This window comes from Saccostrea echinata, unplaced genomic scaffold (assembly GCF_033153115.1).
Source record: "Saccostrea echinata isolate AGI-Se365-2 ecotype Australia unplaced genomic scaffold, CSIRO_AGI_Sech_v1 ptg000056l, whole genome shotgun sequence".
NCBI classification, from domain to species: Eukaryota; Metazoa; Mollusca; class Bivalvia; order Ostreida; family Ostreidae; genus Saccostrea; species Saccostrea echinata.
This window is the reverse complement of record NW_026889805.1, coordinates 10,489,742-10,515,917: the sequence shown is the minus strand read 5'-3', so window position 1 is coordinate 10,515,917 and position 26,176 is coordinate 10,489,742. Positions and strand designations below refer to the sequence as shown.

The 26,176-nt window shown below is 33.6% G+C and overlaps 1 protein-coding gene across 1 annotated transcript; it reads left to right on the top strand.

The window, feature by feature from the left end:
• The first annotated feature begins 523 nt into the window (after window positions 1–523).
• Window positions 524–25,809, top strand: LOC133173680 (LIM/homeobox protein Lhx3-like). The gene is made up of 5 exons (XM_061308670.1): window positions 524–859; window positions 6,583–6,757; window positions 18,181–18,392; window positions 24,485–24,796; window positions 24,992–25,809. Exons 1-5 carry the CDS (start codon window positions 736–738, stop codon window positions 25,360–25,362), a joined length of 1,194 nt encoding a protein of 397 aa, XP_061164654.1. The 5' UTR covers window positions 524–735; the 3' UTR covers window positions 25,363–25,809.
• Window positions 25,810–26,176: the final 367 nt, after the last annotated feature.

Sequence of the window (26,176 nt, the reverse complement as noted above, 5' to 3'; positions counted from 1 at the left end):
GTATTTAGTCATATAAAATATTTATATATATATATATATTTTTTATTTTGAATTAATAGTAAGGAATAAGCCAGTTCTAAGTCTCATTGTAAGATAGGCTCATATATATATATATATATATATATATATATATATATATATATATATATATATATATATATATATATATATATATATATATATATATATATATATATATAAAATACATGTGTTTCCCAAAATATATCTAGTTTTATATCCAATGTGAGAGTAAAACTTCATTTTAGTATTCAAACATCTACGAAAGATGGCTCTCTCCTGTAGCGGCGGTTTCGCGGTTCTCTCATTGCCGTAAGGTGTGACAATTCCCGGTGCTCTTGACAACTTCTCCCTATTTAGGTTGCCCTCCAAGCGGACAGGTGCCCGATTTTTTCCACGGCTTCGTTCCCTCTGTTGTCAAAGACCGCTCTTTCGTCCCCTCTCCACTGAAACCTGCGAAAGGCTGATACTGTCTGCCTATAAACAATGAACGATCGATTTCTACATGAATATTCATTTTGTAAAGGTCACGTGCGATATCCCGGTTGCAAGTTTCAAAAGCATCTCGACCAATTGCTGATGACATGTTATGTTAAGAATTAAAGGTTCAATCGGAAAAGAAGAAAAACTGTCTCATCGCTAAACTTCCGAAATCTGAACAAGTGACTTGGAGCTGATATTTCTTTGGCTTGTTAAAAAAAAAAAACAAGGAGCCCAATGAATATGACATCCTTGAGTGAGTTTCCCCCGGCCCACCCAGGATATCACTCGGAGGGGACCAGGGCGAGTCCTAGCCCCGCTTCGCTTACCGAAATGATAAGTCGAAACAAATTCTTGGAAGGTAAGTGATTAAATCTGATTGATACACTCTTTGATGTCAATTTCAGCAGTCAATTTCCTTAATTTCATTCCGGTAGTCCGATACCAATTAGCTTGTCGGCTTTAATATTTCAGTTGATACTACCCTTCACTTCGTGATTGGAAAATACAACGATATCGTGATGCAAATCAAATTAATTTTTTCGCTTAATATAAATTAATAATAATAGACCAGGTTTGTTGGAATTGGGTATTATGTATAACGATTAGTGTTTTTTCCTAATCAAGTTTTCTATACAATCAACATGGAGGGACAGCGAGGATTAAAACTTGGCGAAGCGATGTAGACTTCTTAATTAACTTTCGACTCCTCAATTGATTTCTATTGGGGCATCTAAATTTAATATAATGGGAAAACGCGACCTGATTCTGGAGTTCATTAACAACAAATTCCCACCAAGATGTGGAGTGGAGTGAAATCGTCCGAGTGTTTTCCCTCAATTTACTAAAAGACGGAACCCTCGTTTTACTAAAAGACGGAACTCCGTATTTAGATTTTTTCTGTTTGAACTCAGTTTGAATTCTTTTTATTCGAACTGATAGGAGGATTTTCTATTGTCATGGTACGTTCTTTCAATTTTAAATTTCTGTTAACATCGTATACTAGTTAATTTGACATTACTAGTTTACTAGTATTAGATACTCAGTGCAGATTCAATGTCTCATTTTTAAACAGAAAGATGGCATTAATTATCAAAACCAGGTTAAGTCTGTCACAATCTAATTATATGTTTAAAAAAAATACCGAATTAAAATCGTTCTAGAATATATGGACGCGTTCAGACAGTAAATGAACAACGTCGATGTCGATCTTCGAAATTTTTGAACTCGAGTTAAAGAATTAATATTATCAAGGAGCCAACCTGCAATTTATTTAACATTTCTTATATAATATATAATTTACTTATTATCGGGGAAGTACGTTTCCATACAATATGTTTCCTTTTTTGTCAAAAAATTTAGATCTCGTCATATTATAACTAACTTTGGCAACTAAGCTGAATGGTCAAATTGCACCTTTCTTTGTCAGTCCAAGAAAGTTTCATCGAATTCCATCATAAAGGCGAGAACAAGGAATAAATCTGGATTTTTTTTTTTTTTTTTTTGGTTAGAATAGAATCGGAGAAAATGTATGTCACATTTCGGCGAATGTGTGCGTGGGCATGGCGCTTTCTGTTACCTTGGTACTTTAATTGTTGTTGTCCCATAAAAATATATATTTTTAACACTTAAAACGATATTTAGAATTTTCTATCTCTTCTCTTTTTATATACTTTTTGAAGATTTACCTGTAAAATTGAAAAAGAAATTACTTTTCGCATAAAAAAAATCATGGCATCAAAATTCCTTATAAATGCAGATTTTTTGTTCGGAAATTAGACATTTGCTCTGAAAAATTGATTTTAGATTGGGACAATCCTTGTTGGAGTTCCGGACTAATCCTCTTACGGTGTGAGTCCGGATTTGTGACAAGATAGAACTCCAGGTGTAATTAGCGCCCGATAATCGGATGTCAGCTCCTCTGATAAACACGGCGAAACTGCAATGTACCTTAGGCAAATTTTTTTTTCAACATAATCATATAAAAATTATAAGTATATATATTCATCTACAATTTTTTTTAATGAAATGATATGTAAAAAAGTGAATTTATAGTTGTTATTTATATTTAATGTTTTAAAGAAATCTAAAGAAAGTCGATGGTTAGGATGACATATCAGAAAAGAAAAGAAGAAAACAACATTTTTTGTGTTTTGCAGTCTTCCCCGCCCTGTATCTTCTATTTATTTTGTTATCACCTGAAGTGAAAGACAGGGACGTGAGGGGTTTTCTTTGAAGTTGACAATGGCCATAGGTTGAAGTGAATGAATTGAGTTTAATGAGAAATTAAACCTAATATTTCCCACATTTGTCACCGAACGGACTGATAGTAATCGTGTGGCCACTGATGTGTGACGATCTAACGGTATCCCCGCACGTGCTCGCTAGGTAACTATGCGTGCAGCTTTTGTTTCTGAATGCACCTGCCCATAAAATTTGAAAATGTGACAATAATTTGGATACAGTTCGTCTGTAGTTCGCTCTTTGTAGAATTTTTTGTAATCTTTTAAATCAACACTTGCCAGAAAAATCCGAGCGAACGTTAAGCGCAGGGCCATTATTTCATAACACGCCGTCAAAAAGCATTATTTGATACACTAAACGGCAGAATTCCCAGTTTTAATTACAGACCTTAATGAGGAATCATTAAATGAAAACATTTATTTTGTGCTCAATCAAATTTCGAATCGGTCCCGTGAGAGGCTAAGGCGTCAAATATATACAGATGAATATTGAAACAAAATCGAGTCCATTCAAAGGCCACCTAATGCTGAATGTTTGCCGAAGATCGAGTATCATGTTCGCTTAAATGGGGATCTCTTAAGATAGTTCATGACAAACTTTTGTAGCTTTGAACACAATTAAAACCTTTTAGGACCGAGATGGATAACAAATGAATTTTGACAAATTAATTTCATCATTCTAAACTGAAATGGATTTTGTGTGCATAATTTTGGTATTTGCAAATATACCTTTGCGTATTTTTTAAAATCTAAATTATGGCTATTTTAGAACATGCCAGAGACTTCTCGAAATCCAGTTTATTTATCCTATTAAAAACAGAAGAGTAATGTCAAATAAAAGAATTTTGCTTTAAACAATGGGAGATGATAAGAAATTGAAGCAACTATATTGTAGTAAATTTTCTGAAGAACAACCACAAAAAATTTGCATCCTGTAGCCGGAAATGATTTGTTGATGTTATAATGACACGTGCCGACCGGTGAATTTATTCTTCGCTATGACAAGGCATACAGGTGTAATTTAATAAGCCGTGAAGACGAAAAGATTCGGGGGGAAAATCAATGAATAATAAACCTTTATCAAAACACACAAAATGTTCTTCTTTTTCTCAGTGATATCAATCAGTTTTAGAAAAAAGATTTTCGGTAGAACTAAAACAACTAAATGTAATTGGTTGAAGTACTTGGTCCCCTGTTTTCTGACAATAATTCTTTGGCCAAGTCACAAGTCCGTGTTGACATTTCTGCAATACCTCCAGATGGGTGGCGCGTGCTTGTTCCATTTGAATAATTTTCCACACGAACGGAACGCGACTGCATTACTTCATTTTTCGGCAAATATGGTGTTTTGCGCGATGACGGAGTGTCAAGCACGTGTATTGGGCATTACTTGAGAAGCAGCGGTAGGGTGGCATTGTTGGACACAGAGTTGCCATTTTGCTAAAATTCCTATGGGGATGGTCCGCTCATTAAATTTACTTGTTATAACATTTTGTATTCTTAAATTTTACGGTGAATAAAATCTGTTCTTATTTGCTGTTCATCTCCGCGTAAAATGAATGAAAAGTCAGAGATATTAAATTTCCTGATGCGGATAAAAAAATATGAAATCTTTCAAAATATGAATTAATACTTGGGGAAAATCTCACTGCTCGTAATAAAAAAAGGCAATGCAACTAATTTATTATATTTTTTATCGTAGCGATCGATTCATAAACAGTTAGTTTCTCTTCATTTGTGATCCCGAATTTAATAGTCTTCCTGTGCATTATTATTAATTTTTTTTTTTTTTTGTATATTCTTTTCTTTATTCATTTTTCTCTACATTGCAAAAATTAAGACAGAATAAAAATAATTTAATTATTTTAGAAATAACTGATTATGCATCACAGGTGATTCTTTTTCTTATACTTGCATTAACATATTTCTGTCAAACACGTTTTGGAAGTGGACGTTTTAGACTGCCCAGGCCTATATAAAGATAAATAAATAGATAAACTTTCTTCAATCAGACACAGCAGTAAAAAATGAAATAAAGCAGCATAATACTTTAACTGTACTTGAACAAATTCTCACATTTCAGGAGGACAGCATGTCTTCAGCTCCTTTACTAATGCTAAATTCATATCAAAAATATTTTAATCCTACTTTTATTAACATTTTGACTAGAGACAAACACATGATATTAGTTGTTTTAAGAAGAATTTTTATCAAATGGAAACCGATTAACGATTGAAACAGTTTAGTATACTACCCTTATATTCAGGGGGAAGTTTAAAATAGACCTTACAACTACTTTACATATACCTATCCTTATATGTATAACTTGCAGTAATCTGCGCCAAATAAATCTACATTTTCTATACTCTCTCAAATAGTTGAGACAACACTGACACAAGTAAAGTGATTTTTAGCTTGACTGAAGATCGGATTCTGGCAAAAATTAAAAAAAAAATCGCTGAAACTTCTGTCGATGTTGAATCTGGGTTTTTTTTTAAATCATATAGACGACAGGCATCGTTAACTCATACTTAATTAACCCTATGAAATATATAAAACAATGCATTGTAGGAAAAAAATCTAGCCCCATATGGCACTTCTGGTAGTGTTAAACAGTCATGCTTATTCATTGCGTTTGTAACTTGTGTTTATCCACAAAGACGTTCTGGATTTATCGTGTAAGGACGGCTATTGTCCCCGCCCCGGGAACATCACATTAAACCCAGTACCGTCATCAACAGATGGCCAAACAATGCCACGAGAACTAGAAAACTGGTGTCGGTTTCAGGCACTCGCTCGCTCTGCTAAACTACCCCTGGAGCCAAAGTTATCAATTAAAATTGGACTAGGATCGGGAAAATGAACTAGCAATCAAAGTCTATTTACGCCAACAAATCCCATGAATGCCTAATTTATGTTTTTTTCGTTGGAAATTTGCATACATCCAATTCTTTTTGACAAAGCCACTCATCCCAATTTTCTGGAAAAACAAAATCTATCTGTTCGTGTTGTTGTCCAATATTTACCCAATTTGATGAATGAGGTTTAATACTTTGCGTGGTGCGCAAAATAATTCAGCCGTAAAATAAAATTTGATTAGATATATTGAGTTCAAGTTTCCCAATCACTAGGACTAGAGAAATGACACATATCTTTTGATTAACATGTAATCATAACATAAAAAATATTTCCGTTCCTCCAGACAAGGTACTCAGAAAATTACAGAATATCATCTCCTGCACAGGGAATAATTTTTATTATAGAATACTTATCATACAAACCTCTGTTCAATGACCTGTGATGTTCATATATTTCCAAAATTAAAAGGATCATTGAGAATATCAAGAATAAAATCAGTTGACGAAGAGATTTTTTCTTAAACAAGGTAATAAATTTCCTAAAACAACGCTCAGAGAAATGTCCATCGGTTGTTACAATTTTACTAAAAAAAAATGCTTTAAGTGTAATAGAATAAACACAAAAGTATTGATGAACATACAAAAAAAATTTCAAATCCCCTGTATTGAACATTTACTTCCAAAATCAATTAACACCGAAAAACCAGCAAGATTTCTTAAATCTCAACACTTCATTCCAGAAAGTGCTTTCATTTTCAAAGAGAAACGTCGCATGTCCATGTGCGTAAATAGAAATTCAAGCTCTAACACAAATTCTTTGCAACATGTTTCTGTAAGCTTGAATAACTACCTATATCAAGTTTTCTTTCATTTCAATTCAACACCTCTGTTAAAAGTCTAAAAAAAAAATAATTATAACTATTGAACATTGAATTTTAAAAATGTACCACTGTATAATATAACACTGTATGCCTCTTTTACAGCTGCTATACCAAAATGTGCTGGGTGCGGGGAGCCGATCTTGGACCGGTTCATTCTGAAGGTACTGGACAGGTCGTGGCACTCCCGTTGTCTGCAGTGCCATGATTGCCATGTCAGATTGAGCGACAAGTGCTTCTCCAAAGGAGAAAAGGTCTTCTGCAAAGACGACTTCTTCAGGTCAGCTACCTTTAAATACGAAATACATCTAGTCTGCTTTAGAATTTCGTTAAAAGCAGGTCTGACTTTAGCTGCAGATCTGTAGCTTGCTGGTCTGAAAAAATTGGGATGGACGACCAGAGGGCTACACTGTCATCCACTGCCTTCCAAAACAAAAATTGTATGTGCAAGTCATGCACGAACTGCGATGGACCGAATTGTCTTGCAACCCAAAATAGGCGAAATTTTGGAAGGTCTCAATTTCAGGCTCATGATGGCTATTAACAACGAATTTGGGGGAAATCTTGTTATGGAACTAGTAAAAGTATATGTTAGGAACACACGGTTAGTAATATTTTGAGATGGCAGCATAATATATACGGAGAAATAAATCAAGAAAAAAGCGCATTTTTGAGCACAATAAATAAACGGATGGCACTATAGCTCCTTAGCCGTCCATCCTATTTTTTTCTAGACCAGCGAGCTACAGATCTGCAGCTAGGTTGACATAATCAGAGAGACAAAATCTTGGGAAAATTGTGTTGATGCCTACACTAAGACAACTTTTCGGCAATCTAAAAATAACAGAAACCACCTCTCCAAAAAACTGCAGTAAAAATACACGTCAATGTACAACATTCTTTTGAATATTAATTTGGATAGATGCAAACTATTTTGTATGATATGGTGTCAAGTAATTAGAGAATTGACAGATGTTTTACAAATCTAAGCCAATTAACATATTTTACTCTTTTCTCTGAAATGTTAATTTAATGTTCAAGCTCGCTCCGATTGTTTTCGTGCATCTATCACACTTGACATGAAGATAGATCGTACCTGTGTTTGATAGCTTAGAATTTTAAACTAAATGATTGAAAGTTAGAAACATCATTTGAATTGTCTGTGAACTGCCATGTGTTACATTTTTAGCTCTCATCAATTCCCCAAAAGGTACATGTGTATTACGAAACTTTTGAATCTACTGGATGGCACGAAATATCAATTTTCAATGGAAAGGATTTGCTGTCCCCATCCATCGCTAGTTAATGCATATCACCATTCGAAATTCTTGCATAATAATAACGTATTTATGCCTAGGAAAACAATTAATTATCCTAGTATTTTTCGCTCGGTGTAAGATGGAAAACTATATCTCCAAGATTTCCTTTATACCTGTCTTTCAGAGATATTCTGCCTGATAATGTAGCAATCTATCAATACAGGGACTTTCTAAACAACTGTTGTGATCGGTCGATAATTGCAATAATTTCTTTCCGTCAGAAAAAAAGGCGATAACAGAGAAGTTGTAATCATTAGCGCCAGACACGCACATTTGTGCATCAAGTTAGAACTAGAATCTAAATTTTTAACATAAAGAGAGAAGAAAAAAGTCGAGCTGAAGAAAAACTGTTACTTTAATTAAAAAGAGAAAAAAAAATTTAGCCAAACTTTTCCCCTAAAATTCTAATTTAAACCAAGTCTTCTCAACTAATGAAATGGGTCGAACCTGGAAAAAATAATTAAATAACAGTAAAAGCATTTGATTTCTATCCCTTAAAAATACCGTTTCAAATCTTTGAATTGATGAACATGGAATTGTTTGAAACCTCAACAACTCTTACTCTTTCATCACTGTTTAAAACATCAAAATTAAAACAATAAAAATAAAACAACAACCAAAAAAAAAAAAAAAGTCAAAAGAAAGAAAGAATTCAAAACATACACACATAAAACAAAACAATTTGGTTAACATCCTAATTTTTTTTAGGTATGAAGTTATGAGAAATGAAAAAGATTGTCAGCTGTAGCTATTTACAGCACATACTAAGATTTTGATCTTAAATAAATGAAATTTGGAGACTGCTTTTTATTTGAAACTTTGCACTTTCACAAAAATGGTTAAAAATTTGAGCACAAAAATGTATTAAAAAAGCAACAAACATAACGTTTTAAAATTATTTGTAATTTATAACCCCCAAAACATAACTGATAAATGCTCTAACAATGTTCAAAATAAACATCTACTTATCTGATTGTGTATCATAAAAATGTTAAACAGTAATTCACAGAAATGTATGTTGAAATACCATTGCCAGCAAGAATTTGTAGATTTGGACAATGAAGTGAGTGAATTAAAATAAAATATATCGTTTCTTCATCTCCCTCTTGTATTGTTGATCTATCTTTGTGGACTTTGACCAGATAAAAACGAAAACAATTTTGTCATGCTAAAATGATACGACAGAAATACCTTTTTTTTCCCTTTGTTGATAGCCAATTTACAAAAATAGAGATATGATGAAACGCGTAGAAGTTCAGAGACACGTGACCCAAGAACAATTACAGAGAATGACGTCATCATAGGTATCAAAAGACAAGATTTACGTTGAATTAAATTTCCTATCATTTTATGTCCTCTTCGTCTGAGATTTCGAAAGATGAAAGAACCATTCCTGGAGATTTTTACGATGATTTTATAATTTTCATCTTCGTCGTATTAATCTAGCAAATGTAAACATCGAATGTCGTGCCCGATTTATCTTGTCCTGACGAGGCAGAATAAAACCCAGTAGCCTGATGAAACTTCATTTGATTAAAAGGATAACATTTCCCAGAACCAAGTTTGGTGCGGTCTTGATTAATTAATATGTGACCCAAAGTCAAGTGCACTGAGACAGATGGGCGCTCGATCAAAAGTAAATCTCTCCAGTTTTCTTTACTCCGTATTTCCAACAGATCCTGAGTTTAACCATTGTTGTTTGTTTTCCACTTTCTTTGATTCCGTTCTTCTTGAGAAAGTCTTAATATTATATTCATTTTTCAAGGACCAGTCCTTATATGAATTTCAATGACAGTATAATTAAAGATTAACTGGTTGAACAAAATCTTGAAAGCTTTTACTCTGATTTGTAATAAATGTGTTATACACATTATGAATATTTTATGTATCATAAAACTTCTTGTAATAATAAGGGTTTTTCAAAATATTCCAGAAATTTTTATTTGAATTATTTCCAATTAAAAGCACCAAGAACAAAATAAGATGGTAGTAATGACACGAGACATTTTTTTATTTTAATTTAAGGAAATGGATGTTAAAACGAGGCAAATGCTTAGAATAAACTTCGTATCAGCGAAGCGTTTTATTCAAAATATTTTCTTTTGTCTTGGATCAAACCCCTTTTGTCTATATCAGAATAGATTAATTTCTTGTACCTTATATTACAATATTTATACTTCCAATTTTTTTTGTTTGTTTTATAAAATAAGATTTTTTTAAAACGATTTTTGCTATGTTACTCGAAAAGATTTACTGCAAAAATCAGATAAGAGACAACTTAAGATTTAGAAGAGTATTTAATCCCCAAGTGTGTCAACAATCAGAAATGTTAATGAAGACACGATAGTTTTACGTAGTCTATTTAGTTAAACTCCTACAGAAATATTTATCACTTTACTTAATATTTACTTGAAGAAAAAAAAAATCATTAGATTTTCTTTCCTTAAAAAAAACCGCACAGCACCTAAAATTATTTATTTTAAAAACGTACGTGAGAAAAGAAGTAATAATGATACAACTTAGTGAACAATCATTATCCCAACTTACATGTACCAGCTATACAGTCGTCCTCTTTTGCGTTACCTATATTTACAAAATTAAACATTTATGAGATAAATAAGAATAAAATAGACAAGTAAAATGCATGTAATTTTTTTCTTTTTCATTAAAAGATATGTTTTTATACATATTTTTAATTAAAAAAAAATAGCCATTGAAACCGTTTAGACATATTATAATACCTCTTCCTATAAGCCCCTTATTATTAAGCAATACTAAGTATACAAACACTGTATATGTATCTGTAATAGTGAAAGAACAGACAGCAGTATTTTGAAACAATAAATTTGACATTTGTTACAAGTTATTTCCTTTGCATAAACCACTAATGAACAATTAACAACACTAAGCGAATAGAAATGACTATCGAGAAAAGTAGTAACTTTCGTAACAAAACAATGAACAGTGCTTGACTATTCAGAAGTGATCTATTTTACCTTATAATACCATAATGACTATTATGTGTCGTGAAGATAAAAAGGCACATTGTCTCAGAGACCTCTTTTATTTAGCACTCATATGATAAAATACAGAGATTGAATGACAGAAAATGTTTTTCCTTGATGAGACTTTAACGATTGATAGTTTCCTTAAAAGAAAAAAGAAGACGGACAATCAGAAATTCATACTTTGGAAAAAAAATGCAGAACATTACCTCTCTTAATTTAGCACAACATCTGTGCAGATTTTGTTTCTACGAGAAATGGCCATTTGGTTAACTTCTCAAAGACCAAAACACAATACAATTTTTGGATAAAAATGGTGATCGAACTCTAAAATAAAAAAGGATTCAGTCAGTCATGAACATCAATATGTGCACGAATTGTCTGGCAGGTGGATAGAGACTAGGGTGTGTATTTATCAATGCAAGCAAACATACAGCGGACATTTTCTTCAGCACAATATGGCAGCAAATCAAAAGGGCTGTCGAGGAAAGGATACAAATTTTGTCCACAGCAATTTGCTTTCGGACAAGCTTTTTGGTTCTGATGTTTAATAATCGTGCTAAGTCTTCATTGTAAGAGATTTCATCGCAATGATTAATGCATAAACAATTGATAGACACTAAAAAAAATCCATCAAAATATTACCATAAAGTCAGTTCATCTGTTATTATTCTGCAGCCTGAGACTAACCCAAATACTATTTGTATCAAATACAGGCAAAAGTAGACACAGACAGGGTATATTTCAATTTAATCAAAGTATATGAAACGTGTAGTGTATATTTTTGGGTTTATCAATGAAAAATAATGACAGAAGTGTTTTTTTAAATTACACTCGCTATTGCTTTGAATATATTCAATGGAAATTCGAATCATGAGCTCCATAAGTAATACACTGTTATTATTAATAATTATAATGATGACTTTGTAAAGTTGCATATATGATTTGCGTACCCAAATACTAATCAATTTTGCAAAAGAAATTTAATATGTAGATTTAATAGCAGTCACAGTGCTACTTAGTTTTGTATTAAGATATCTGTAGACGTTTATCAGTTCAAATAGGAAGCGATGGGTTTTTTTAAAGAGTAAATATTTTTTTGGATTAAGAACGAACTACAGAGAGAAGAACTCGTTATAGTCAAAGCAGATAGTCACATTTGTTACTACAGAGAGAAGAACTCGTTATAGTCAATGCAGATAGTCACATTTGTTTACGCGTGTTGTACTGACCTTCTATTCAGATATAGAAGAACTATCACCAGCTGTGCTTAGTAGACATTGTAAAGCCCTTCCCCCATTTTAATGACTGTGAATTATTGTTTCGTAATTTTGAATGTTTCTTAAAGTTCTTTTGACAATACAATGATTTTCTTAGAGTTACAAATACAGTGTATATGGTGACTTGACAGTCTTTATAAGTAACCATATTGCAAGCATCCTCTGTCAAACTATCAACGATAAATCACACAAAGTGACGAGGTAACATACAGTTGTATGGCACCTGATCCCACCTCTGATGTTTTAGAGGTCTGCTCCTGATTTGTATTGTTTGTATGGACTTCTGAGCTTGAACACTGTTCGTTACCTCCATATATTTCATTGTATGACGTAAGTCAAAACGTCATATATTTCATTGTATGACATAAGTCAAAACGTCATATATTTCATTGTATGACATAAGTCAAAACGTCATAGCACGTCCGTATTCAGAAATTATAACAGTGTCAGCCACTATAATACACATGTATTCACTTTTTGAGATGAAGTTTAATCTCACCAAAATTAAAACAGATATATATGCAATTACAAAATTACAAATTATTTGTTCAAAAGCAAGGGCTTTTAGCATTTATTTTAGTTTTAAAGTGTACATTTCAAAGGAAACCATAACCGTTGTAAGGATGTTTGCCATTTATGAAAGAGCAGGTTACCATTTTTCAAGGAGTAGGATACTCAAAATCAGTATAGTTTGGCTTTTTATAATAACTTCTTATTTTTATTATGCCCCCGGATCGAAAGATCCCGGGGGTATATTGTTTTTGTCCTGTCTGTCTGTTTGTCTGTTTATCTGTTTGTCTGTCTGTCTGTTGTCAACTTTAACCTTGCCCATAACTTTTGATTGGTTGGAGCTATGACTTTCATATTTCACATGTGTATTCCTTGTGACAAGACCTTTCTTTGGGTACCATCATATTTGACCCTTTGACCTTGACCTTGGAGTTTGACCCACTTTGCAAAATTTTATGAGATTTTAACCTTGGCCATAACTTTTGAACAGTTGGTGCTTGGGGTTTCAAACTTCACATGTGTATTCTTTGTGATAAGGCCTTCCTTTGGATACCAACAACTTTGACCTTTTGACCTTGACCTTGGAGTTTGACCTACTTTTGAAAAACTTTAACCTTGGCCATAACTTTTGAACAGTTGGTGCTTGGGGTTTCAAACTTCACAAGTGTATTCCTTGTGACAAGACCTTTCTCTGGATATCAATCTCTTTGTCCCTTTGACCTTGACATAGGAGTTTGACCTACTTTCGAAGAACTTTAACCTTGGCCATAACTTTTGAATGGTTGGTGCTAGGGCTTTCATACTTTACATATGTAATCCTTGTGACAAGACCTTCCTTTGGATACCAACAACTTTGACCTTGACCTTCATGTTTTACTTACTTTTTAAAAACTTTAACCTTCGCCATAACTTTTCAACAGTTGTAGCTAGGGCTTTCAAATTAAACATTTTTTATCTTTTGGCCTGGATTTTGACTTGCATTTGAGAAACTTTAACCTTCGCCATAAGCTGCCATATGGGGGCATCAGTGTTTCACAAACACATCTTGTTTATTTTATTTTTTGCAATTGTGGATTCAAGTTAATTTATTTCATGGTGAAATTTGAACAAGTTCATGTTCATTTTTGGGAGATTTAAATTTTTCCATGTTTTTATATTGAATTTCAATATAGATATTAAAGTGTAGATTTACGCAAAATGCAAAATAAGGATGGCTTGATATGAAAACGTGATAAATATGTATTTTAGCAATAATAAATCCCGTATAAACGGTTTTACAAATTTTTATAACATACCTTTTGAGAATCTCACGTCCTTGAAAATACACATACATGCAAATGTTCTTTAAATAACATTTCTAAAATTTAGAGAGAGAATATTAGACATGGAAATATTGTATAAAGCTAATTAAGGAAATACACACAACTGATTTAATGTAAACTATCAATGCCACTGGTTTGCGGGTAAGTGGAAGCAAATGAATATACGTAAGCATAAAAAAAATTGAAAGCTAAAAGTTTGTAGAGCGCCTTTAATTTGCAAATATTATTTTAAAATCATTATGATAACACATTTTTTTGTTGTTGAAATTCTCGTTTTCACATGTTTGTTAGCAAAGTTACATGTATCATATCCATCTATTAAATAATAATAAATTGATACATGCAGTATATTTTAAAATATTCAAGTAAGAAAATTTGTCATATCCGCCATAAATCTTTTTTCCTGTCCGTGTTCCTTAAACAAGTCAAGTCGTATAGATGTAGTTCTTTCACATTAACAAGGTTTATTCCGTGATAAAAAAGTATGAAAATGTCTCTTTTTCTTTAGATTCAGTACTTTGAACTTAAAAAAATGGTATTCAATGGCTGCACCTTGCCTACATTGTACTTCGGCCCATCTGGCAAAGTCGACCACAGACGTTAATATTTAATCAATTTCGTGCACCAGGCATATAATTAGATTCCCATGGTAATCGGGTTTTAGGAAACGCAACTTTATGGGAACTAAGTTTGTTACCGAAGAAATAGGTCCGCACGACATTCAATACTATATCTTTTAAATAATACATAACTCGTAGCTTAACCAAATTAAATTTTGTCACCTTTGTACAACAGAAGTGGCCCAAAAGTTTCTACTTTTTGGAATTAGTTTTAAACTTTTAATAGATGTGGTCGTGAAAGTTACTATAATTGAACAATAGCTTTGAAACATCGCTTTTTTAAACATCAACACTTGACTTGAATTCACTTCTGGAAAAATATTCAAAGAAACAAAATAAATAAATATTGCCGAGAAATTTAATTTTGTGTCAAAATTGTAAAAAATTATAAAACTTAAAGAAATATTAAGTCATTTTTACTGTGTTTATTATCAACCAAACCGAAAGTATATAATATTTATAGGAATCAGACAGAAGTCTTTAGAACTTAGAACTTAATTGTAAATAAAAAAAAATCAGAATAAGATCTATTATGCCAGAGCTGCTGAATATTCATTGAACACGAAATCATAAAAGAAGAAAGTGATTCAAGGCACGCTATAGCTATGCCTTTGTTTACGGTTCTCAGACAAGAACAAACACAAAGGTAAATTCCTGGTCCCCCTGAGAATAGTGTTTATATAATTCACTGACTTGGAATCTCTCCACAGGTGATTAACAAAGATACTCCTGACTTTATATTATTTGTTTTATTGATTGCCATTACGTGCAAGGTGTGATTTTTTTGTTTAAAAAGATATTTCCATAATTTTCATCTGTTTTGACAAATGAAACAGCTAGACACATGAAGTAACAAAGCGAGATCTCGGAATCTAAATAATCTGTTTAACAGCACAGATACAGGAAAGGAAACGTGATATAAAGGAAACAAAAAAAGGAGGAAAACTCGTCCAAATTAAAAAAAAACACCTCATTTAATTGTTTCATAGATTTACAAAAAAAACTAGATAGGTAAAAAACTGAAGAAGGAAGGTAAGATAGATATTTTTATGCCTTAGTCAGTGTTAGTATTGTGATATTATGTATATCATAGCTTCTCAACTAACCCTCAATGTAATACACTGTATACGTGACGTACTGATAAGCTTTATCATCTGATTTTATATATGTTTAAAAACTGAATTTTCAAGAGAATACTCGTTAATTTTCATATGTATACGTATATTGAGATATTAAGTACAACATCAGCGTGTCGGCGAACATAAAAAAAATTTATAGACAACTCCAGAATGACTACTGTTGATTCCCGCCACCATAGGTTAATAGTACTTTTTTATGACGCATTATAACCGTATTAAGACTATTGGTGCCGTAATTTACTTTGTAGATGGTATTATGCACTTGTTAACGCATTGTTTTGATTCTATGTACAGCTTTATATGGCAGCATTAAAAATTTGCATTTTAACAAGTTTAATTTATTTTCCCCCATATGATCCGAGGTGTTTTCGTTTAATAGAATCACCGTTACTTTGGCAGAAAAAAAATATGCCAGATACATTTCTTTATTGAACCAAGGATCCAGACCATATCAATTCAAGAACTGACAGATGATAAAGATTATAGACATCCATGATACAGAACTGACTGGAAATACAGATTTAACATCTATGATACATAGAAGAGTCAAGTATATGTTCTACCAAGCCTTTTTCTTACTCCTCGACAAAATATTAACAGTAGTGAAGGAGAAACCTCGGGAGTACTGTTCAACAATATATTCAAGAAGTGGTGTTTATCAAATGTGAATACTTAAAAACTCCAAGGAACTTTTGAAAATTAGAAATCACAAATTTTTTAGCAAGATAAATAACATCAAAACATGCGACTTTTCAATACTTTTTACAACCATTCCCTTCGATAAAGTCCAGGCTTTTTGACGTCATAAACAGCTGCTTTTTCAATGAAAATGAAACTTGTAAAATCACTTATCTTGTCATTGGTCATTTGCAAAATTATTTTGTTAAAACATTCTGATTGTACACACAGTCAAGTACTCTGAAGTTGATATTAAAAAGATGCTTGAGTTTCTAATTGACAATATCTATGTAGGTTTTGGAGATCTGTGGCCCGTTTTACAAAAGAATTTACCTTACGACTAAGACTAAAAACTTCAGTTGATTGTAAAATTTTGCAAAATTACTGATTCTGTTTAAAATTGCTAGCGTAAAAGTATCTTTCTATGTTTTTAATGTTAATTAGAAAGTTACTTGCAGAATTAAAGTTTGGTCTTAGTCATAAGTTCTTTTGTAAAACGAGCCAAAGGTCTTCAAACTTTTTAACGGAATTCCCATCGCATCCCGCAATTTGCTGGCTTATTGTTTTTAATATATGTTCATTCAGCGCATTCTATTTGCAGAGACAACGTTATAACAAATGCTTAGAATTCCTGGGTATTTCGTAGAAGTAATCCAATATGATAAAATGACTTTGAAATCTTAACAGAGCGACGGTTGACCAAATTTGTATATCATTTCATTATTAAAATCGGATACAGTCTATTCATGTAAATGTTTTTTTTTTAAAGATAGAATTAACAAATTTACGAATAACTCTTACATCTTACGCAGGTAGGCGTACAGATGAGTCAACAATCCGACTTTATTAGTGTTTTACATGCCTTGCAAGCATTGCAAATGCATATGTGTTTACATTGTTTGCTACTGATGGAAGCCAGTTGCATAAACTAACCGATTTCTTTTTAAAATTAAAATTTGCTTGATGTAAAGGCACAAGCTATCAATTTTTCTAAGTTTGTTAACTGAAGTTCGAGTAAATTATAAGTTAAATATCATGGGTATGGGGCAACCCATATTTATTCTTGTTATACCATTTGACTACGGATTACTTCGTGTACCTGATCAATAAAAAGGCACCATGGCGCGTATGACCGGTCTCAACAGGGGATGCTTACTCATTCTAGGCACCTGATCCCACCTCTGGGCTTTCTAAGGGACTTGTATTTGCCCTTTTCATGATTCGTTTTCTGTACTGGATTTGTGAGTCTAATCACTGTTCGTTATCTTCATCTTTTTATTTCACACCTTTTCTGAGTAATATCTCTAAGCTTTCAATCTGTCATATAATATTATGAACCATCTTCGTCCATAACCTATGTTTCAAAAGTGTAGGGTTTTGAATATGTAAGGTTTCTTAAACTTAATTTTTTAAAAAGATGTTAGTTATGATATTTGGTAATTTCATTGGTAATTCCACTAGAAAATGCCTTCTATGCCATTAGAAAACATTTATAAAACTTTATCCTAGGAGTCAAAATATGATTTTGGATGGGTGGGGTTGGGCTCTTTAGCTTGTCCAAACCACAAACCACGGGCTGTATTTTTGACTGGATTTAAGATGTACATAAACTCAAAATATAAACACCGCTGGATGTGGATATCTTGCTTACGCATTTGTGTGACAGTATTCCTGAGATAATCTTGATTCCTGACGTTAGAAACTAATAAAACTCTTCTGAACTTTCTTGGGTGAAACATGCATTTTAAAGGAATAAAACAGAATAGCATCGGGATATATGTATGTAGATTTTTTTAAAAATCATGACTAATGGTTATTGTTTTCTTGTAGACGGTATGGTACTAAGTGTGCCGGCTGTGAGAAGGGTATTCCCCCTACAGAAGTGGTACGTAGAGCCCAGGACAACGTCTATCACTTGGAATGTTTTTCTTGTTTGATGTGCAATCGGCAGTTAAACACAGGGGATGAATTTTACTTGATGGAGGACCGGAAACTAGTCTGTAAAGCTGACTACGAGTCTGCCAAGGCGCGAGGGATCAATGGTAGGTGTATAATACATGGTATAAATGCTTCTAGCTTGTTTATGCTGATTTGGATGTCTTTATAAATATTTAAATGTATACTATTTTGTTAAAAAAGGTGAAATTTCAATTTCATAACTGACCCTGCAGGTTAATGATGCTAAAGTAGTACCAGGCATGCTAGAGTTATACAAGTTCAATTTCCAATGAAATAAAAAGAGAGAAATATTTATGCAATCATTTAAATGCTTAACAGAATGTGATTTTGCCTATAGAATAAAATCCTACTAATGACCAAACATATTTAATATCTATGGGATCCTATAATAAAGGGTACCTAAGTCTAAGATTATGCTTAAGTATGACATAAGTACATTCTTATGACAGTGACTAGAATGCCAAGATTTGAGAATTAAAGCAAAACTTTGGCAGCCGGAAAAGCTGACTTAAGTATGATGGACAAAATAAGAAACAGATAGACATAAAGGTTACCTAAAAATAATTTATTGATACGAAACAAATATTGATATTGTGAACATCGTATCTTCAATCAGATTGTCATATAAATTTCACAATAATAGGGTGTTCAAAGTCATTAAAGATCATCTGATGTGTCCCCAAAGAACACCAACGACACCCTGAAACATCTTTCCCTGGATGCAATTAAGTCTCCAAAACTGTTTAAATAATCTAGCTGTAGAGCTTGAGCAACTGTTGCAGAGTCTTGGGCTGCGGTTGTCTTTGGCGGATACACCCATCCCGTTCAACCCATGCATGTTCAATGGGGTTTAAATCTTACAATTAAGATTGCCAATGCAGAATTTTGATGTGTCTTTGGAAGAATACACTTGTCAGAAGAGCTGAATGTGGCTTTGCATTGTCATGTTGAAATACGCCCCAGGATACCGCATTATTAGAGAAATGTGTGGGCGTGGTACCTCGACAATGTACCTTTGCTCTGTTAAAGTCCGTTGTGTATAAATCAAATCGGTCCTGTCTGTAAAGGTTAACCCTGTCCAAATAATACCACTACAGCCCTCCTGAATGCATTTTTTACAAAACTCTTTTACGACACCTATAGATTCTGATTTTTCCATCAGGTCCTTACAATTCTATGGGTGTTAGATCACTGAAACTATGTTGGCAATGTTGAGGAGTCAGGACAATGCCAGGAGCAGGTTTTTCTGGCTTTAATCCCTATTGGTCTGAATTCTGCACATCCCAAGGATATCTGATATTGTAGAATGCTGCATGGTATTAAATGTTGACGAAGATGACGCAAGCCAATGAAAAAATCGGTACTTTTGTTGTCAAACTGGTCTGCCTAATCTTTGGGGATCATATGTTGCATCATGCTGTTGGTATTTGGCCCATTGGTGAGATATGGTGCTTTGTGCAACATAAAAAACCTTTGCAACTGTAGACTGCATGGCACCTGCATCCAGTCGACCGATATGTTGTTGCGTTGAGTATCATTCAGGCACGGTATTTCTTGAATAGTGTCCACATTCAAAGAAAACAAACCGTTCACGGTAGCTCAGTCGGTAGAGCTCGCGCTCCGTGATCGGGAGGTCGTGAGTTCAAATCTCGGCCGCGACTGACCTAAGTCGATAAAAAATGGATAGAAACTGTTCCTTCGCCATGCGCTCGGCACTTTGAAGTGAAAGCTGGGGGTCCTTCGGATGAGACCTTAGACCCGAGGCCCCGTGTCGCAGTAGGTGCTGGCACGGTAAAGATCCCTCACTGCTCAATGGCCCTGAGAGACGAACAAAGGTCAAAATTTGAAGCCCTTCACCGGTATATGGTCACGTCTCTATATGAGTGAAAAATTCTCGAATGGGACGTAAAACAACATACAATCAGTCAATCAATCAAAGAAAACAAATTTTAAAAAATTGATAGACTATTGGTAACTGAATCTTGTGAATCAGACACCAACGAAAAATAAAGAGTTACAAAGAAGAAAGAACAAGTTTTAGCATTTAAGAAAAAACACCTTTTATTGTTTATCATATAACTGCCCAGTTAGCAATAGCATAAAATGTTCAAAGTGTTTTCAAATGAATCAGGTTTGGTCAAAGTAAATAGTATGACCAAATTATTTTGTATTGTTCCCTGTACCGTAAAATTGAAATTTTAGCGAGACTCAAGTTTAGCGATTTGTTCTTAAAAATTGATACATGTATATAATTTTAGTGAGAGGTAATTTTAGCGATTATACACTATGAAAGATCAATCCTACCTCCTACACAGAATGAATTTTTAGCGATATTCAATGTCAGCGATCTAAACACACTTGGTAATATTGTAGACAGGTTATTTTTGCCCTTTCATACATGTCCTTGCAAACAATTTTGCCTCGTTTTAAAATCCGTCCGATCACAGTTCTGTCAAAGAAATTATGCCGTTTTCTTCAAATTCGCCCCGTCTTAAAATTCGCCTACTTGTCTCTAGGGCGAATGAGGCGAAAATAAAACTTTTTTACATTATAGGCAAATGCTTCTTCATTGAATATATATTTTGTGATTGTTCTCTTAATTCACTCCACAACTGTCTGGTTTATTTTTGAGTTATACTTAACAAATAAAAAAGGTAAAGATAGCAAACAGTCGATCTCATAAATCCTATAAACAATAAAATCGTGAACAGGGCAAACACACGGATCCTTTGAAACATCAGAGGTGTAAGCATTCATATTTGGATGTTTCACTGACTATAGATGTTAATGGGTAACTAACAACCAAACTAGGCCTATATGTCTTCAGCTTTTCCATTGTAAACCTCCCCCATTTATGCAGTATTTTTCCTCCGAGGCACCTGATCCCACTTCTGAAATTTCCAGGGGTCTGTGTTTATGTCCTCTTCACAGATTTGTATTGTTTATAGATCGATCACTGTTCGTTATCTTCACCTTTTCCATCCAATATTCACTGCCAATGGTTTTATGTCTTCCAACTGATTCGGCATGTTTTGAATACGATCAATATTTAAACCATGGAAGGCTACTAACAAATGAGTTGAAGTTACAGGGCTTTCAACATCTCGTTTTAAGTCAGCATTTCACAAATTGTATGATCAGTAAAATGACCTTGTTTGCAGATATCGTTGTAGATATCGCTGGGTCATATTTTTGACTGACTGTTTCATACCAATTGTTAAGGCATTGCTTTAATACTAATTCTGACTAGAGATTATTCCGTCTACCTAATCAATACAGGCTCAAGGCGGGTATGACCAGTCAGAAGGGGATTCTAACACCTCCTAGGTACCTGATCCCACCTTTGGTGTTTCCTGGGGTTCTTGCGTTTGCCCTGTTCCCAGTTTGTATTGTTTGCAGGTTTTGTGTTTGTTTGTTTGTTTGAATGTTGTTTAACGTCCCTCTCGAGTCCCTCACTAGTATGGAGACGCCACCACTTGCCGGTGGAGAGCTGCAAATTTGTCCTATACTCGGCACTTACGGCCATTGAGCAATGAGGGATCTTTTTCGTGCCAACACCTACTGCGACACGGGACCTCGGTTTATACGGTCTCATCCGAAGGACCGGTCTCCACGTCCCACAGCGGGATTCCAACCCACGACGTAAGGATCAACTCCTTACGCCGCAACTCTGGAGCAGACGCTCTAACCACTGCGCCACGCGGGCGACTCAGGTTTTGTGAGATCGATTACTGTTATCTTCTCCTTTTTTTCTTTGTTATATACAGCTCAAAAAATTAATCAGACGGTTATGGAGTGATTTTAGATATCAATCATAAAATTTACATTTTTTGCATGTATTTAAGTGAAATAGGCGGCTTCTAGAGGATTCGGTCCTGGATTATATCTCCATATTTAAAATTTTCCACACACGGTAAAATTCGCCGCTAAAACGCATGACTTGTAACCCAAGAAACGCGATAAAGTGTTGCTTATGAGTTGGAAGGTTTGTTTTCATTGTCTCGATACAAACAGTAGGTCTATACTACTAGTATTCGATACACAAAAGCATGTAATGAAGACTATATTTTCATTCATGTATTTATTATAGAAAGCCCATGAAATTGATAACAATAACTGCAATTTCAGGTGATAGTTGCAACAGCTGTGTTGCACATCACAAAAAATTCTATGCCGGAGAAAGGAGTAACTGTCCAGTTTAATGACAATGTAACTTACGATGCAAGTGTGATTGACGGGAGGGAAACAAATAAAAAAACCCGCACTGAGACTGTAATTATTTTATTAAAAGTCAGTAATTTCTGTTAATTCTGTTATCGTTACATACGATTAATCACTGTCTGTTTGTTTTTATCTTTGAACGGCGTCTTATTTTTTACCCTCTATCCGCAGACTTTTTAAATCTATATCCAGTCTTTTCCTTTCTATCTGATGTGAAAAAATAAGCTTTTATGTAGATAAATAATTTTTTTTCGTGTATCTCTAATCTTTCCATTTCTATGTCAAGCAAGTCTTGCTCTCGTCTTAGGATGGAGATCTTTTTCTTTTGGAGTTCTTCAAAATACTGGTAGACGTGGAGTCCCTGCTACATCTATCTTGACTGAATCAACTGCGATCTTTAAAATTCAATGCAGATGAAGATATCGAACAGCGATCCATAAAAAGAAACATATAAACAATAGAAATCTGTAAACATGGCATAAAACACGGACCCTGGAAATTCTAGAGGCGAGATCAGGTGCCTAAGAGGAGAAAGCATCCCCTGCCGACATCCTATCCTTTTAATTTCAACTTCAGAGTTCTTGTGTGTAGAATCAGAGTGATTCTTGCAAAGTAATTTTGCCATGGGTGTTTTCAAACAATATTTCAATGCAAAATATACTTTAACCTATAATAGGTAATTTAGGACTTTTATTTAAATATAGAAACATATATGAATTCTTTCATTAGTAATCCATTTTCTGTATAAGTAATATTGATACACAGACTCGTAAGAAATTCTGTAGATGTATAAGTTTTACATAGCTAAAATAGTCAATGTTATGGCATACGTCATACTTAAGGTGGACTTAGGTTTTAGGATTGCGCTTAAATTTTACTTATGACTTTACATAAGTCAAAATGTTACGAGCCTCAGCTGTTATTTACTAGTCAAAATAGAAGGGAATTTTGATGAACGAGTTTTCTTTACATTGAACAATGAATGAAGTCTCAGGAGTCACATGATTTATGTATTTCTGTGTTACACAGTGATTAAACGTAACAAGACAAATGTTGAATAAACAAAAGAGGCAAGAGACAGGAGAATATTGCACTTCAGTAAAAAAATAAGGTATATTTTGTAAGCGATGAATTGCAGTGTTTATCAGCTTGTTTCAGGTAAGAACAAGACTATTGACGTTCCGCAGTTATGATCGGTGTTATCTCGGCTCGCGCACCTGCGCACATGTCACAGTAATCAATAATTCCCCCAGAGACGTGATTGGGGATTGATTCGGGTTATTTGATCGAGGCTGAAGTACGTTAAAGCTTATCGTTTCACTTCATCGTGCTCATCTTTCTCATTGACTTTACATTGTGATCCAAAGAGAATCCAGTTCATTATATCATGTTCTCTGCAGTTTCGTCTTAGTAGTAATATTTTTTATGGCCAAATAAAAAAAATATCTTTATCGGCTGAATATTTTTCCCTTGATTTTTGATGAAGACCGAATGATGGTTATCTAAAGCAGTAAACACAATTTGCTTCTAAACTAGTTTGATCCGGTTAAAAAGAAACCTTCTGTATGAAGGATTTTTAAGATGGGTCAGCGGTCAGCCGTTTCATTGCTCTTCCACCATTGTAATGGATCGATAATATTATGTTTCAAGTACTTTTCCACCTTTATAGGTAAAGACAAAATAAACAAAACTAAATACATGTACAAACGATAAAAATGTTCTCTTTCTGTTTATATAATGATAAATGCATAAAAAAATTGCATCACCCGCTTACTCGGGATGTTGCAACCGTTTATCCTTTTATGAACAAAAAACAAAGAAACAAAAAACAAACAAACAAACAAAAACAAAAAAATTGAAAACCCCATTCAAATAAAGTATTTTTTCAATGTTCGTCGATGTTTCTAATCGCCATTTATAAGAACTTTACCACAGATATATTAATTTGTTACAGAATACGACATAGATGCAGCTAACAAGCGGCCAAGAACAACTATTACAGCCAAACAGCTAGAGGCTCTAAAAAGAGCTTACAACGAAAGCCCAAAACCCGCACGACACGTGAGAGAGCAGCTGAGTGCAGAAACAGGACTGGACATGCGTGTTGTACAGGTCTGGTTTCAAAATCGCCGCGCTAAAGAGAAGCGACTCAAGAAAGACGCAGGTAGAAACAGGTGGAGCCCTTACTTCAGACAGTTAAAACGCAATGGTGACCAAGATAGTTCTAATAGTGCAGACGACAGATCAGACATTTGTCTTGATGATGGTAGGTCTTATCTTACAGATATAGCAAAAGAGCAGAAGAATAAAACCTTTTAGTTACTATAATAAAAATATCGCGAGCTTAAGAAAAAAAGTATATATTAAATATATTTGTTCTGCACAATTGCAGAATCTTTAGAAAAATTAAAATTCTGATCAAAGCTTGGAATTACTGATGTTTTAAAATTTATTTTTTCAGATGATATAGATGATTTAGATGAATCAATAAGTCAATCAGGAAGACTGTCCGGGGATATATTTAGTTCGGGTTCGGGACAACCTATGGACAGAGAGCCCAACATGGGAAGTGTGCCGGTTGTCCCTCCTGAATCGCCATCCATGGAATCTTGGTCCCATTTTGGAAATGTTCCAAATAACCCGAATTTTCTTGGACGTCATTCTCCCAATATCTCCATGTCAAATTCACACTTAATACCCATGGACCCATTGCCCATGATGGGTGGTCCGTCCAGTGTTGCTAGACTGATGGGAGGGGATTTAAACGATAATTCACAAGGGTATTCCGAGTACTCGTCAAATTCAAATCATAACCACGTAGAAGCTTATTGAAACCATGTGTAAAGTAGGATAAAAATGTTTTTCATCAGCTTCAATATGACTTTTTTAACAACACACTAAAAATGTTATTAAATGTTGCAAAATGTTTCGAAGTCACGATTAATAGCTATATTGCAATGGTGTGTTATGATAAGTAAAGAGATCATAAGATAATATACAAAACACTTATTTGTCGCGAGCGAGACTCGAGGATAAAAACATTGATGATTAGAGTACTGTTTGTTTCAGTGGCTTTCATGTATTTTAGATATAGCGCAGGTCCCGTTTGTATTTCTAGTCCTATTGTTCCCCTTGGTATGTGCAATATTTATTTTGAATTTTATGGAGAAATATGCTTTATTATATATTGTGAACTTTTTTTCTCTTTCAATGTTTATTTTAAACTATTATTGTTATCTATTTTGTTTTAAAACATAAATTAAGCAACTGTTCATCATTCATCAAATATTCATATCTCTACTATATTTTATTCTTGCTTGGTATGATTTTATGAGTAACATATTGCATTTTCATACCTTTTAAATAATATTAGTTTATTTATTTATTTATTTTAACTGTTTAATAGCATGATAAAGATAATTTAGTGTAAAGTTGCAAGTTGATTTTGTTTAGAATAGAACATACCCTGAAGTCACTTCTATTGAAAGAAAAGGGAAATTGAAATCGATGTATACACATTAAGAAGTGATGAGAGCTAACTTTTCATACAATCCAAAAAAAAGAGTTTTATTCAAATATACAATAAGAGTTATTTTTCTATTCAAATTTTAAATTGTTTTCAAATTCGTAAATTTACATGCTATAT

Coding starts and splice junctions, on each gene's coding strand:
- LOC133173680 (XM_061308670.1), top strand. CDS start 736: ATGAATATGACATCCTTGAGTGAGTTTCCCCCGGCCCACCCAGGATAT. Junction 6,758..18,180: donor TGCAAAGACGACTTCTTCAG/GTCAGCTACCTT, acceptor GTTTTCTTGTAG/ACGGTATGGTACTAAGTGTG. Junction 18,393..24,484: donor CAAGGCGCGAGGGATCAATG/GTAGGTGTATAA, acceptor AATTTGTTACAG/AATACGACATAGATGCAGCT.